The sequence below is a fragment of the Callospermophilus lateralis genome, chromosome 11, assembly GCF_048772815.1.
Source record: "Callospermophilus lateralis isolate mCalLat2 chromosome 11, mCalLat2.hap1, whole genome shotgun sequence".
Lineage (NCBI taxonomy): Eukaryota > Metazoa > Chordata > Mammalia > Rodentia > Sciuridae > Callospermophilus > Callospermophilus lateralis.
This window is the reverse complement of record NC_135315.1, coordinates 27320175-27337062: the sequence shown is the minus strand read 5'-3', so window position 1 is coordinate 27337062 and position 16888 is coordinate 27320175. Positions and strand designations below refer to the sequence as shown.

The 16888-nt window shown below is 40.9% G+C and overlaps 1 protein-coding gene across 1 annotated transcript in view; it reads left to right on the top strand.

Annotated features, from left to right (window-relative positions):
* The first annotated feature begins 2101 nt into the window (after positions 1–2101).
* Ca10 (carbonic anhydrase 10) overlaps positions 2102–16888 on the top strand; it is a 473335-nt gene continuing 458548 nt past the window's right edge. The window contains exon 1 of the mRNA XM_076871139.1: positions 2102–2162. Within this exon, the coding sequence (XP_076727254.1) occupies positions 2102–2162 (61 nt within the window). The remainder of the gene's footprint in view (positions 2163–16888) is intronic.

Sequence of the window (16888 nt, the reverse complement as noted above, 5' to 3'; positions counted from 1 at the left end):
GTTCCATTTCTCCCGCATCCACACTGCAGCCCGGTACAAGTCCTTCCCAGGTTTCAGACTGCCGGTTCTACCACCAGACCTTCTGCGGACCGGCTGGCTCCGGCTCGCCCTGGGTGGTGGGTGGTGCTCGCACCGCCCCCACCTTCCCCTGGGGCCGTGGAGAACCGCGCTCTGGGCTTGTGTGTGCGCGCGCGCACGGGTTTCGTGGGGGAAATCTTCGCTGGAAGCTGCTGAGTCGCTGGCGGAGAGTATCCTGAAGCCCACCAAAAACCTCCAAAGCACTAGAGCATCCCTAAAGAAAGACAGAGTAAAAGAAAAACAAGAAGGGAAAGCCGTTCCCGAAGGCCCGGTTTTCCAAGTCTCGGATCCTCCCAGAGCTGAGTAAAGGCGCAGTTGGCAGCAACCGCTGCTGGAACCAGTGGAGTTAGAAAGACGTTTTTTCCCCCTTTCGGGAGGAGGGAGTGAGGGACTTGCAGGCAAGAGTTGCACCTGGTTTAGGAACCTGCAGAGAGGAGAACTCTGGGGTAAGTAGTGTTCTGGCACTAGAGCAGAAAGGGGGAAGGAGTGGGAGGGGGCAATTGAGGGATGAAAGGGAGAGGGCAGGGAATGAATTATGCAGAAAAAAAAAATCCCCAATATTCCGCAGCGGAGGGAGAGCACAGCACAACACTCCCAGGATGAGTCCCGCCTGGGTTTCCTGTGCGGAACAAGCAGGCGCGAAGTTCTTTTTAAGGAGAGGAGAAACTCAAAAGATCCTGGAGGGTAACGGAGGCAGCCGGGCGGGGCGGATCGCAGAGGCGGCCGCCAGGGGCTGGGGCCAAGGCAGTGGCCAGGGCCTCAAGCTCTGACGCCCAGCCTTCTCCTCCTCCTTATGGCCGGGTTAAACCTCACTTCCCCACCTTGGACTTCTGCCTCCGCCCCCGGTTGCTCGGAGGCCCAGCTGACGTTGGGACTACAGGCGGCTGTGAGAACGCTCACCTGGCCGAGCCTCCTTCTCCTCCTCCTCTTCCTCCTCCGCCTCCCGCCCCCACCTGCCCTCCTCCTCCTCCTCCTCCTCCTCCTCCTCCTCCTCCTCCTCCTCCTCCTCCTCCTCCTCCTCCTCCTCCTCCTCCTCCTCCTCCTCCTCCTCTCTGAATCGGGAAGCGTCGGGATCCGTAGGCGAGGAAATAACGACCCCTGCAGTTGCATTGCGGAAAATCTCGGCGGCGGCGCTAGTTGCGGGCGATGGAAGCGAGGCAACTGGGGGTTCTGGGGAGCCCAGGAAAATAGCAAAGGAGCAGAAAGCGCGCGCGCGACGTAGGGAGCCAGTGGGTCCCCCAACGCGCCCCGGTTTTCTGCGCCCAGCGGTTTCACTCGGGGTTCTGGACAAGCGGCCCCAACCCGGCTTGGAGGCGGCCGGCTGCGCGCGGACTTGGGGAGCAGGGAGGGTCGGCGGAGGCTGCCGGTGGCCGGCGGTTTCTGGCAATAATCCCTGCCTCTCTTTCTCTGTCTGTCTGTCTGCTGTGTCTGCTCCTCCTCCCACCCCCGGAAGCAGGAGGAGAACGTCCCTGAGCAGAGAAGCCACCCTCTGACCATGCCCCGGTGAGGGGCGCGGACTTCGAGGGCAACTTGTCGCGGACTGCCTGGGTTTAGCCAGAGAGCTAAGAGCTGCCGGGAGCCCGGAACTGCACGGCGCGGCCCGGCGGGGGGCTATCGTCTATGTCTTCTTGGGGCGCCTGGCGGATCGGGGTCTCGTTTTTGCAGGAAGAGCCCAGCGCTGGTGGCTTCAGGTGGCTGCCGCCGCCGCTGCTAGTGCTGTTTCCACCACTGGTGCGAGGAGCAGAGACGCGCGAGTGGGGAGACCTCCGAGACAGCGAGGCATCGGACATGTGTCAGCACATCTGGGGCGCACATCCGTCGAGCCTGAGGGGAGATTTGCTGGAACAATTCAAACTGCGATATTGATCTTGGGGGTGACTGTCCCTGGCCGGCTGTCGGGTGGGAGTGCGAGTGTGCGCTCGCTCGGGAGTGTGTGTGTGTGTGTGTATGTGTGCCGTGTCGGGCACCCCCCTTCCCCCCCTGTTTTCCCGTCGAGTGATGCACTTGGAATGAGAATCAGAGGATGGAAATAGTCTGGGAGGTGCTTTTTCTTCTTCAAGCCAATTTCATCGTCTGCATATCAGGTACGGGACGTGTTGGAGTCACGGGGCGGGTTTGGTTGATATTGTGATGTTTGGAATGTATGGGATTTTATTGTGTGTAGACATAAGGCGGGAAGGGAGGGGTGATACAGACCCATTCCTTTCTGTGGGTTTGCTGTTTTCAGAATCAAAACCCTCCAAGCCCAAAGGGTGTGTGTGTGTGTGTGTGTGTGTGTGTGTGTGTTTGGTGAGGGTAGGATCTGTGTGGAGTCCCTGGAATAGAAAAAAGGAGAAGGAGGTGGGGGTTTAAAAAGAAGAGGCAGATGGGTGTTGATTTTCAACTGCTTTTCTGGCTGAGAACTCTGGCGCCGAAATCTGAGCCTTGGCAACCCCCACCCCCATCCCCTGGCTTTCAAAGTTCCCAAACTCGGTGGTTCCTGTCTGGCAAAATGGACGAACAGCCCTGCCCTGATGTTTAGACACTTTCGGGAGGATGCGGGACTGGGGAATGCCATCAGGGACCCAAGAGATCCTCCATGCCTTCCCTAAATTCGGAAGGATGGAGGTGTTTGAAACCTGGTGGCACGCCCCCCTCCATCACAAATAAAAGAAAAACCCGTCTGAAACAATATCACCCATACCACTTTAGACCATGATCTTCTTTAATTCCCAGTAGCTAAGATGTGCTGGCTCAGACACTGATTTCAGGCTACTTGTGCCAGCCTGTGATTTGAGAAGCAGATGAGAACCCAGGGTGTTGAGGTAAATGAGGTAGGGCTTGTGTGTGGCTGCCCCTGAGTGTCATGTGTTGGGAGGGATTCTGATTTCTGAGCAGTGTCTTTGTTGGTGCAGGAAACTGAGGATGGGAGGGAACCAGTGAGGAAAAGCCCCAGGACCAACAGTATTCCCCAGTTCAGTGGCTCCTCCCATTGGCCAGCACCCACTCCATTTCCCTTCACACCTGCTGTTTAAGCACCCAGAGTGAAGCCCATTTGCAGTGCTCCTTTATGCCTGCATTCCCTCTGCAGAATTGGGGACTGAGCCAACTTTCCATGAAGTCACCAAAAGAGAGCAGGAACCTTGCCCCTGTGAGCAAACCCATTAAAGCAGCATTGGGGATGGAGAGACATGTTTCCTGTTTCTTCCTTTAGCCCTTCCAGTCTCCATCCCCTAATCCAGACCTGATTCTGAATATTAAAAACCTTTGTTCCACCCTTACCTGGACCTAGTTCCAATTACCATTCCTTAATTTCAGTTGTCTCCTCATAAGGCAGGAGTTGGGAATCAATTATTTGAAATTAGTGTTTGGGGCTTGCCCATCCTACTAAGAAATATTTTATAATATTCCTCTGTAATACTGTAGTGAGTTATGTTGTATATTGTACAGACAAGAAAAAGTACCTGGGATCACCCCAATTTCTCTAGTGGGTTACACTGTTATTCTATAATGCATCCACGAGTAAAATTCCCAAGATGACTATAAAGGTTTATATCAAACATATATATATCCAAGGATGGACAGGGTGACATCTCAAAAGGCCACATTTTAATTCTTTTCCTTCTTCGTGTCTTTTGCAAACTCTTTCTCTTGTTCTAGAATATTTTTAACTAGTAATTAAATAGGCTGTGCCTACCCCCTTGTCTAGCATCATAAATAAGTTTCCAATCAGACAAGCCATCTGAGTCCCTTAAAGATTCACAAAAGGGGAACATTCACTGAGGCTCTAGATTTCCCCTAGCATCTTCTTCTTCCCCAGCCCTTGCCCTAAATTTTGCCAGGCAATGCCATAGGGGAACAAGTTGAGGAATCTGTGCTTAGCCTCCGAAAGAAGTCTTGGTGGGATACCTGTCATAGCTGTATTTGATTTGGTGTATCAGCAACTAAATTATTCAAATGGGAACATTAGGAGGGGTTATTTCTAACCCAGGAGTAGAGCTACCGACTCTGTGGCTTTCCGCATGTATTTACTAAATAATCATCATTGCTGTGTAATGAGAGGATAAAAGTATAAGCAAAATTGCTAGCTATTAGCTAAACACAGAAAACTAGGTTAGCATTCCAAATGCCTAGTTAAGATCTGCATTAATTTACACTTTATGAAGACATGTACTCTGTATTTATACATCCATAAACTTAACTTCAAAAGGTCATTCTTTCTCCATGGTCAAAGTGATCTCCTCCTCCAGTAAGCAAAACTACTCATTGAGTGATGCCTGTGTATGTCTGAATTATGATTAGTGATATAATCATGATTCACAATTGCCACAGTTTGGGGACTTGGTCTCCTTTCTTCTCCTATCTGTCAGCATTAGGATATATAGGAATGCAAAGCACTAAGGTTGAATAATTATGCCTCAGGGAGAGTTTAGTGGGTCTTTCATTTCTGTTTCTATGATTTGCAGTTTTAATTTGCTCACGACTGAGCTTTACTAAAAGGAACATAACCCTGTGATCATAGGCTCTATAAATCATAAATTAAAAAATATAAATAAAAAACAAAGCACTTCACCATCTTAGAATGAGTTGCCCTGACCAGTAAATGGTGTTCATCCTCACTGAGTTCCCAGACACTGATGATTGATGCATTAGTAGGGTGGAATTCATTATGGAGGAACACACAACTGGAAAAGACCAGCCCAAATCTGCAGTATAAACATTTTGCAGAAGGAAGATGTTGGTAATAGCTCTGGCCTATGGAAGGCATATTGACTGAATTTCATTTGATGGCATTTGCTTTCAGTAACACTCTGGGCTTTTTGCTTAGTGTCTTGTTAACCAAAGTTTCCAATTTCTTCTTCCATCACACCCCCTCCCAAATTAAAAGTGTACCCCAGGAGTTTTTTGTTGTTGTTGTTGTTGTTGTTTACTGTGTTTATTTGTAGATATTGCTTATGTACAGCTACTTGGGCTTGGCACACTGATGGTTCTGCACTGGTAATTTAGTCAAATGAGACTGAGGGTCTGCTTGGCCAGGCTTAGCTAGCTTCTGGGTAGGTAGCATGTGTGTCCTTCCTCCAAGAGATCATATTAATTTTGGCCTCTTAAAGACAACACAACGAGCTTAAAGAAGGAATGCCATGAGCAGGGAACTCTTCTGGCTCCACATTAAATTTAGACCTTATTTTACTGAAAAATGTAAGGCAGCAGGATCTGTAAAGAGACCAGGAATGGACACACACACACACACACACACACACACACACACACACACAGAATGAGAGTGAACCAGAATGATTTTTTTTTTTTTTTTTCTGTGCTAGCAAGAGCATCATTTCTTTCCCACAAAAGCAGCTCAGATCAGCGAGAATGAATGAGCATTGAGCATGAGGAGAGAAATTCCTGGTCAAAAAGACAGCTGCCTGATTTAATTCATACAATGTATCCTATTTCCTCTCTTACATAACTTTACTTCTTCATCAGTTTATTCATAATAGTAGCAATAACAATTTAAATTGTGTGGTGCTTTTACACATTTTAAATATATTTGCAGATGTTTTAACTTTTCTTTTTATTGTAGAATTCTTGGGGTAATTTTGTAGATGAAGCAATGAAAGTCCACAGAGCTTTAGCCTAGGTCTAATAGTGAAAGTTCAATATATCATTTATGTTTGATTCAAGATTTCTTTGAAATGTTTTAATTTTTTTGTATTTTGATGCTTCTGATTGAAAGAATAAATTGGGTTCATTGAATGTAAGTCTTAGAAGAGCTTGGAAATGAAGTTTGAAGCAAAAAACTATAGTATGAGACTAGAATTGAGATTGTATTTGACTTGTTGTCAACTCAGTGGACAAAACTGTCACCCACATTCCCCAGCATCTCATAATCAGCAGTTCCTATAAGCACAGAATATTTGGTATATTTGTCTAATCTGAATATTGAAATGGTCTCACTTTAATTTATTTATGTGTAAGTAGAAAAGGGATAATAGTACACATCCCACAAGTTTGTTACATGGATTAAATGAGATTATATATGTGTATATATATATATAATATAATTAAATATATATATATATATATATATATATATATATATATATATTTATTTATTTACTTATCACAGTGCCTGACACATAGTATATCAATTTATCTTTTATTTCTACAAATCTGAGACTGTATAGGTTTGGTTAATGGTAGAGTAGAACTATGTGTTCTTCCACATCAGTTATAAAATCAGCAAGCACATTTTATAACACTGACCATGAATCCTACTTCCAAGGATGCCTTGGTCAGAAAGTTTGAAATATCTCTAATTTTCCTTCTCACACAAATGAGAGCCGTTGTATTAGGCTTTGGTGCATCATCATGAAGTTAACCCAGTTTAAAGCTGTGAACCAACTACTGAGATGCAGTCTGGAAAGTTAATAAATTACCTGGTAACCATGTAGTACTCGATACCCAGAAGATCAACAGAATTTTCTTTATTCTGCTTGTAGATTTATAACTTGGTGTAGACCCAACTTTAAAGTACTTACAAAATGACACATTTGCATTCAATATGACTTCAAATAGAATATCTTATTAAATGCAAATGAACCCTACCCACACTACTTATCTAATACTCTCATTCATAATGTGATTTCTCTATATTGAGTTTCTCATGTGACTTCAGATAGCCAGTCATAAACAGATAACCATCATCCTAGATGAAACTCTCCTGGCAGTGGTCAGTGAGTAAAGTGAGTTGTCCTAATATAAATTCCCAAGGGAAAAAAAGAAATAGCAATGTGGAGAACCATTCTCTTGGGTGAGGAGAGGGATTTGATTGCCATTGAGGAAGTCAGTTTCTATAACCTTAACTAGATGAAAGTTTACATATTTGTATTTAGAGTTTAGCTCAGAACTGAGACCCAGGTACCATATGGGTATGGTAGCAAGCCCTTACAGAAAGAATATGGAAGTCACAAGACCCACTCTGTAATACAACTCTAACCTAATCACCTATGTGACTTTGGCAATTGTCTTAACCTCTCAGTCTCAGTTTCTTCATCTGTAAAATGAAAGTTATATTTGCTTTGCTTATTTCTAGAGGATTGTTAAAAGAAACATCAGAAAATGATCCCATTCGTCATGTATCACACATGTAGAGTATCTGTGAGTTTATATATTATGTACTGACCCTGTTTAAGATAGAGTTGTAAAAGCAAAGTTGAGAAGCGTACACATGATATAGGAGGGTATAAGATAGCATTTAATTGTTTATAATTATAAAAGTTGTATTCCAAAGTGTATTTTGATAGAGAGCAATAAGAGTAATGCTTTATTGCTTAATACAGGACATACATTCTACAGAAGGGAGAAATCAAGTAATGAAGGAGAGGGAGGATATTAGATGGATGTTAGATTTCTGGATGTAAGAGATGGGAAAGGAAGAGGGATGGGTGTGTCTACAGACAATAGCATATACAAACAGTATGTTTGTAGGCAAGAGCTGAAATCAAGTGTTCACTTGGGGAGATACTGGGATGTTGGGAGGAACCCACGTAGGGAGCTATTGAATTAGAGACTATGGAGTGTCCTAACATATTTATTCTCTTTGTGATTTTTATTTTTAAGTTATGGCTCCTTGCATTGATTCAATGGATTGAACTTGGTTCAAACTTGTTTGCAATTCTAACATTGCTTTGGATCTTAAATTAGTGTTGCACGGTCTCCAGTAAGTGCTGAATTTGCATAGTCTGTAACCTATTTAAATTGCAGAATGTTCAGTTCTTTGGGGGGCAGGGAGAGAGAGGTTTGCTTTTTTATCTCTAAAATGAAAGTAATAACACTCAAGGTTGTGGTATTTATAGGGAAATTATAAAGATAACAAAGCACTGTTTGTAAAATACCCAGCTCAGTATCTGGGATATAATTGACCAAATTATATATATATATAACATATGAGCGTAAGCGCAGGCTTTGGAACTAAGACAGGCTTACTTGTGAATTACAACTTTGTCTTTCACTCTTTGTGTTGTGTTGGGAAAGTCATTTGGGTTCTAGGAGCCTCAGCTCTCTCATCTGTAAAATGAGGACTGGAGAAAATGTACATAAGATATTTCTTTCATAGTGCCTAGCATGTGGTCATCAGTGAATTGAAGCTGTCTCCACAAAATTATTCTTAGTTCAACTTCTTCATTATCATCATTATGATTGATGCCAATAATAATAATTATTGTTGACACTTTGAACCACTTCTTGTAAATGCCAATTAATTATTTAGTCATTTTATTCTGAGTTCAAATAGCAAAGTATTGAGAGCTGTGTGCCACAGACTAGAATCACAATAATGAACACTACCCGGTTCTTCATATTTACAAGATAGTATATGTTATATGATAGAGGTATGCACAAAGTACTCTGGGAGTACAAAGGAAGTACAAGTAACTCTGTGGTTGCAAGTGGGGAAAGGAAAGATTTATAGAGTAGAGAAAAGCAGGAAGGAATAGCAGGAGTCAAGAGCCATTTGTAGGTAGGAGTTGTGAAAAAGCAAAATATGAGAAGTACAGTGATATAGGCATATGGATGTAATGGGATGAAAAAGTCACTATAGATAGGACTACAAAAAAATAAGGACTGGCTTAGTGGTAAAGTGCTCACCTAGCATACTCAGAGCCTTGGGTTTGATGCCTAGTGCAGCCTAAATAAATAAATAAACAAATAACCTGGAGCTTGCAAGCCAAGTTGAACAATCTAGACCTTAGCTTTTCTTTATGAGAAGCAAAGGAGGAGGTAGGAAAGTGACATAGTCATATTTGTTTGCAACTCAATAAAATATTATTATACTTTGTAACAAGCCATACTGTTTTTTTCCCCTTGTTAATCTTTATTCTTGATCACAAAACACAAAAACCTATTGAAAAACATCCTAGCCTCCTAGATCAATTAGCTCAACCAGCCTTTTGAGTGACAAATAAACAAAAGGGAAGGGAGAGCATTTTTGTCTCTCCTGTGACCCTGATTTACCCTGATATTTGAGACTTAGTATTTTCATGTTAAGCAAATGCAACTGTCTTCAGTTTGTATATGAATAATCACAATAATGTCTTTTACAGTAGACGAAGGCCAAGAGAAACCAATCACCCATACATGCATTTATGTCACGAAGGTAAATTAGGCCAAGCAGTAGATACACTGTTTGACACTCGACAGATGCTTAAAGCAATACCAAGCATTTTGCAGCATTTTTACCTTCCTAAAATCTGCACAACTCTCATTTCTAATAGACTACATGTTAATTTGGGAAAATATGCTCTTGGTCCCCTGAATTATATACCCATTGCACCTTCTCAATGTTTCAGTTACTAGAGAGTGACTAGAGAGACATAAAATGAACATGTCTCCTTTGTCTGCCTAATCATGCAACACCTGTTGAGGGTATACTGAACTATTGAGGCACTGGGGAGCCAACAAGAATGAACAAGACACTGAACTTGCCCTCCAAAAACTTGGTAATCAAATAAGAGACTAATGTAAAAAATAGTCGTTACAATCGAATGTGTTAAGTACTGTAATGAAAAGATAGAGGAAGTGTTTGAAGGGAACAGAGAAGGGATATCTGACTCCTCCTGGAGATGAGAGGGTAAAGATAAGAGTATGTCGTGTTAGTCAGAAGATGCTTGAGCTATGGCTTGAAAGTTGTTGAAGTGTTGGCTTGAAAGATTGGGCTGATGAGGAGTGTGATGGAAAGGGATGACCATAAGAAACAACATTTGCAAAGGCAAAGGAGGATTAAGGCGCTGGTCAAGAGGGCAATAATGCAACAGCTAGAGTGGAGTGTGGTGGGTGTGGTTGAGGTGGAGAGCGTTAGGAGACACAATTTCAATAGCCATGATGCCTTGCATATAATAATGTCCCTCTGTGTAGAAGAGGCCTCCTTTTTTTTTTTTTTTTTTTGGTACTGGGATTGAATTTAGGGGCTCTCTGCCACTGAGCCACATCCCCAGTCCTAATTTGTATTGTATTTAGATACAGGGTCTCACTGAGTTGCTTAATGCTTCACCATTGCTTAGCCTGGCTTTGAACTTGTGATCCTCCTTCCTCAGCCTCCCAAGCTGCTGGAATTACAGGTATGTGCCACTGTGCCCTGCAAGAGTCCTCCTTTATAGGCCCCCAAAAGTATGAAGTTTGTATCTTTATCTTCATTAGGAACTGACCAGTCAGGGGTAAAGTTTCTGGCTCTGGTCCACCTATGCTCCATTTGACCAAGATCACTGGTCATTTTCCAGTGTTTGTTTCTGGCTCCAGGTGAAATCTCAAAAGCTTTTGAGACAACTCAGATATAGATTATAGAGGTTATCTCCTTACTTATCTTATTGCTAGGTATTTATACTGTACCAAAAAAAAAAAAAAAGCCAGAAATCTATTGGCTGACTTTGGATTTTGCAATGTGTCAATTATCATCTTATTTTGGTCTGATTATTGAGTATTTCCTATAATATTTTTGTTTGTTTGTTTTCGTCCCAGAACTTGAAGAGATTTTTAGCATGCTGGAGTTGGGCTGGGTTGAGGGGGGTGGGTGATGAGAAATGGCCTAGGATCACCTTTATAACAAAACCATAATTGCTCTTTATTAGCAAGGTTGGGGTGGGAATGGGACAGTCAGTGTTTGGGTCTGATTACATTTGCATGAAGGTGCCTTCAGGATGGCAGCAGAGAGATTGTTGGTGGTTATGGAGCAGACAGCCTACAAATGCTTTTGCCTCCTGATCTGGGTGAGGTGACACTTTTGTCACAGCAAATGCAAAATTAATCTTTAACTTTGTCTAATACTTCATGCCCAGTGGCTAAAGGGGCTGGCAGTAGGAAATGAAGCCTGTGACTTTCAGGTGAGTTTTCCAGAGCCAAGTCTTGCTGGCTTTGCAACACATTTGGCAGCAATGCCAGAGTTGGAATAAACACATTAACTGAAGGATATGAGTCAACACATTTCCCTTCCGCTCTCCTCTCCCCCCACTACATACACAGCTACGTTTTACCCTCAAGGAAAACAGTTCTGATGGCAGCACTTACTGACTGAGCATAGTTCTTTCCTGCTCTGTGAGGTTGGGATAATAACAAATATCTCACAGGACTCTGGAAATAACAAAGTAACAGGCATGGCGGTTTCAATTTTTTTCTACCCTTTCATGTGTTTGTCTATTCATTGCACAAATGCTAACGAATAGATATCTCCTATGAAGTCGGGTACTGGACCAGGCATACAATTAAATGTACTGAACAAAATAGCCATGATCTTTGTCCTGGTATAATTTCTATCTAGTGATATGCAAATAGTGTGGATTTTTTTTTCTCATTGCCCAACTCAGTGCCTGGAATGCAGAGCTGATCAATAATGAATGACTAAATTAATACATAAATGAATAAGAAGGAGTTTTTTTTTTTTTAAATATAATTGCTTTCTAGACTTCTCAGGAGGCTAGGAGACAAGATCTGAGGCCAATCGAGGAAGAGCTGAAGCAGACCAGACTGTCTCCCTCTTCCTTCTGCTGCCTGAAGGTTTTTAAATGTGCAAAGAGTCAGAGAGAAAGGGAACCAATCCAGGGAACAACATATTTGATCGTTTTCTGTTTCCTTCTCAGACTCAGCCTTGTTTGACCAACCGTCCTTGCTTGAGACACTTAGAATTGTTTAAAATGTTTTCTGTCTCCTTTTTGCTCTATGACACCATATTGTGGATTTGAAATGGGACCATTAAGGATCCGTGGCTTCACTGTTGTTCCTTTCTGTATGTCATCTCTGTTCCTGTTAGAGGAGATTATTTAGGATATGGTGATTTTCAGCTTGGGAGAAACCGACACCTCATTGTGCTGTAGTTAGGATGGAATTAGAGCGCTTCCCAGGAGGACCTGCCCTACCCTTTAGTCTTGATGCAGAGCAAGACAGGAAGTGACTGGTCTCTATGGTGTTTTCAGTCTCCTGTCAAAAAACATTACTTCTCTGGCCCTTTTGGAACTAAGCAGCCATGTAGCTGACTAGATTTCACCAGACAGAAGAGATGAGAGTCTAGGAATTAAAAAAAAAAAAAAAAAAAGAGGATTTACTCTCCTTGAGTGCAAATTCCATCTGTCATCACCTCCTTGATCTTAACAACTGTGAGGAAATGGTGAGGTGGATAATTTGTTGCCGTTTATTCACTTGTTATTTTAATGACAGGAAAAAAATGGGGTGGGGGGGACCTGGGGAAAATAGTCTTGTTGCTAACTTCTGATGAAATAAGTAGATTTTTCAGGAAGAAACTGAGAGAAAGCAAAAGCATCTTGTGAGTATTCCATTTCTTTTGTATGGCCTGGGTGTGAATAGAAATATGTCACTTGCTCTCTTAAGTCTCAGAATGCACCATCATGACACCATCTGTATGTTGCAAAGACTGGAACCCCTGTAGAATAAAACATAGCAAAGTCATTATTTTTAATATCTGTAACAAGTTTCATCTCTGCTTTTCCACTGGGGAGCAGTTCTTTGTGACCTAGTAGTGTGTTTTAGTTCAGTATTGTAGTGGCTAAATGACAGCCACACATAATCTTTGGCGCACAAGTTGGTGCCACCTTTTTATTTATTTATTTTTATTCTCTGCTTTTAGAACTGCTGGAACTAGAGCCTGACTGAGCCAGGTACAGTCTTGTATTGCGCCACATTGAAGGGCAAGGCATGTTGAGCAAATTAATGAATGAGAGTTGTTTTTGTGCATTGGATATTTAGGCTAATCGTGTACTCAAATGAGATGTTCTTCCTGGATCATTGCTCCTTGCAAGACAGAGATTGTATATACAAAAGTGTTTCAGGGTCATAAACATGAGTGATGTTGGGAATCACTGAATTTATTTTAATGTTAAATATGTTACAAGAGTGTTAAAATTTAGGAAAAAATAAGAAATTCCCCATAGACCAAACTTTTTGTTTACTAGAGTTTGAAATTATAACTTTTCCAACCTGAAATATTGGTACTCAATTTTTTTTACATTATATCTTAAATATTTCCCCCTGGTTCTTTCTGGTAATAGCTGTTCAGGAAATCATGGATTCTTGCTCACATGAATTGTCAGGTTGGTATATCTCTCATTCCCTCTCCCCCACCCCACCCCTGCCACACTCCTTCTGATGGGGGTGGGCACTTGGTAAAGGGGACAAAGGAGAAGAGAAAAACCTTTTGTAATTACTAGGGAGTTCCAAGGCTGGTGGAAATTATATTGCCTTCAAAACATGGCTTCTACATTGTCCTTGACATCAACGATCAACAGATGGAGAAGAAAGCGTGGAGGAGGATCATGAGAGAGGTTCTAATAGGCCAGGAAGGGAAGCTAGTCGTTTCTAGTCAGTCACAGGGACATCTCTTATTGCAAAGGAGCTGGGAATAGTCCCAGGGCTAGCCTTTGGCCCGGGAGCAAAGGGAACTTGGTTTGAACAATTGTCTTGTAACTACCACTTTAATGCCCATGATTATCATTTTATATTTTCATAATGAGCCTATTCATCTAATTTTTTAACATTTATATTTTCCCCCAGTTTTGAACAACCCATTTTGTTGCTAGTTCATCCTATTTTTGACATCTGTTTTTATGTCTACAGATAATTATTTCTATTGAATTATTTCATTAACATAACCCTAATATTGTAATCACTGGGTCACATACTGTGAAGTTCTTTGTGATTTTATCATATCATAAGTAATGTGTAACCTATTTATAAGGCTCCAGTCATAAATTTGAATTCCTTGGGAGAGTAAGCATATATATAAAGATTAAACCTTCACAGATTCTTCCAACAGTGATCCACACCTAAAAACTATTAAACAAACAAACAAACAAACAAAAAACGGAATGGCACTGGAGTTCGAGATAGTATTTTGCTCCATGAATTTGATCTGAGACAAGCAGCTATGATTAAGAGCTGGGTTTGGAATTTAGGGATTTCAGTGTTTTTCCTAGAACTTTTTTTTAAAAAATAAATTACCCCAGCTTGGTTGATGGGGTGAAACTTTAGGATTGAAGACATGTCGTATGAGGTTAGTCTGCCCCTGCAAGCTCTGTGCAGTGGGTAGGACATTGCACCAGTTTTCTTCTCTTAAGCAGGAATGTTGGAATAGGGAATTTGAGGGATCACTTTCTAACTTGGGAACCTTAGGGTGTTAAGAGACTTTTATAGAAAATGGTCCAAGCTTTGTGATGATTCTAAACTTCTCCAGTTTTGAAAGGTCAAAGCAGCAAGATTGAAAGTGCAGGAAGAACTTTCAAGACTGAAGTGAATGGGAAAGTGGAGAATGGTTTTCTAGATGGGCAAGAGCAAGATAAGGCATTGTAACAGAATAGTCCAGACTCTTACTTGTAGGATGATGATGTGTAGCCCTTTAGTATACCCTGAGAAGAAGTGGGGCCAGGGCGGGGGGGGTGGTCATCACTGACTTCTACTTAAAAGCATGTGTTGAAAACTGTACATATTGTCTTACTATTTAATCTTGACTCTGCTGAGAGTCCTTTTATGGTCTTGGGAAGTTACTTAACATCTCTGACTGAGCCTCAGTATCCTCATTTGTACACTGGAGGTAATAGAATGTGTCTTTGAAGTCAAGGGAGATTGAAATTTTAAAATGTGGCCTGGTGCTTGGCACATAGAATGCATTTGATAAATGTTAGGTTTTTCTGTTGTTATGGCTGAAGGTAGAAGAACAAAAGACACACTGGGCAAAATTGGGAAGGAATTTGGCAATATCATGTAAAACATGGGGATTAAATGAGCCAATGCATGTGAAAGTATTTAGCACAATGCCTGTACATAGCACATAATCAGTTAAGGTTGGTTGAATTTGATTCACTAGGGGAAACTAGGATGTTCAGGGAATATTTTAAAGGTAATAAGAAGGAAGACAATCATGCCTTTTCCTAGAATGAGCTTCAGAGACAATTTACTGAGTCTGGGCTATTATTTTAAAAATTTAATGCCACATATTTTCCTTTTACAACTATAGGAACTTAGACTTATCAAGGCCTCCAGTATGTATGATTATGTGTATTACTTGTGTCACCCAGTAAAAATCTAACCTTGAAATAGAGACAAACAGAATTCTGATTCAGGGATTTGCTTATCATTTTTCCTCCTTGATACATTAAGAAATGCAGGGTTATTGGCCAGAGCAATAAAGAATTGAGGTATCATCTTCCAATTCATTTATAGTAAAAGATATAATATTTAGTCTGTGCATTCTAAAACTGTCACTCATTTTTACTGAAATATGAATACTTTTTTTTTCTTTTCATTGTTTAGTCTTTCCAGTCTTCTTGGGGTATTTATTTGTGCACATGGTAACCTTAACCATGTTTTTTCAATTCATTTGTAACGTGAAAACATAATTTTGATTTATGTTTAATATTTACTTGAGAGAAAGGATTTTTTTAGATGATAATTAAATGCTTTCCTATTCCTGGGATGATGATGACATGATTTGTTTTCAAATATATCTGATGTAAGAATTTCAGCAAAAAGCATAAAAGAAAAACCAAAAAGAAACAGGACAGATGACAAATGCTGTGTTGATGTTAAGTAAAGACAAGCAAACTGTAACCTGGGTACGTCTCTAAGGAGCCGGCTTTAGGCTTTTCTGAGCTTTTGGGTCTTTTGGTGAGATTTTTTCCCCCCAGTCACGTTGGTAGAGAGAGGCTGGATTACAACTGAGAATGCAGAGATTAATGGTCTGTTGTGACTAATCCACTAAACCCCTACTCCTGTTTCTCTCACAGTGATTGAACTTGAGAAGCTGAAGATAGACCCACACTGTTTATCCAGCTATCAGATCTCTATGATTTAATGAGACCTAATATCTTTAAGGACATGTAACTGAGAACTGGAGAACCTTCTTGGAACAGCATCACCTTTTGCATTCCGGGATTCTTTTATTAATTGCTTATTAGATCCCAATGTGTTTTTTCATGATCCTTTAAAAAGAATATTTTCACCTGAGTGCATTTTAAAAAATAGTAATACTAACATAACCCAACTTTAAATAATTTGGAAAGCATTACATTAATTATGAATGCAAACATTGTTAATATTCTGGTTTGTTTCCAAATTCATATGAGATAAATATATGGTTTATATGCATTAAAATGAGGTCCACCTAAAATGTAAGCAAAATAATGTGAAAATTATTTATATATACTTAGATGGGAGAGATATGGCATTCATGAAAATCATAATGTTATGCCAAAATGGGCTCAGATTGGAAGAAATTTGAACAAAATTTAAGTTTACAAATTCTTCGTTATTAATTCAGTGCTCTTAAAAATAATTAATAGTGAGATAAAAAATGATACAAATGTCATAGGATTAGGAATTTGGGGCCAGGAGAAACATTACAATTGAGGCAGTGACAATTTAAAAATAAAGTTTAAAAATGTTTTAACAATTAAAGTAGAGAAATATGTTTAAATGCACTGGGCAGCCATATAGTTTGGAGAGTGAATAACAGTTATGTTTAAACCCATACTCTGACTCTTTCAAGGGGGCAGGTTTTGAGTAAGTTAAATTCCCCTGCATCCCAGTTTTCTAAGCTGTAAAATGAGGATAAAATAACATTTGAGTGATTTTTTCCCATAATTATTAAATGACATGAAAGTAAACATCTAGAACGTTTTCATCAGGCAGATAATGTCTTAATGTTATCAGTAACATCACACTTATAACAGGTGAGATGCAGCTAGCCATCTTTGAAAAGAAAGAGTCTTTAGGCTTCCTGTTCTGAAGGGAACATTGTATCAGAAGCTTAGAAATCTTCATTACTTCCCACTAACTC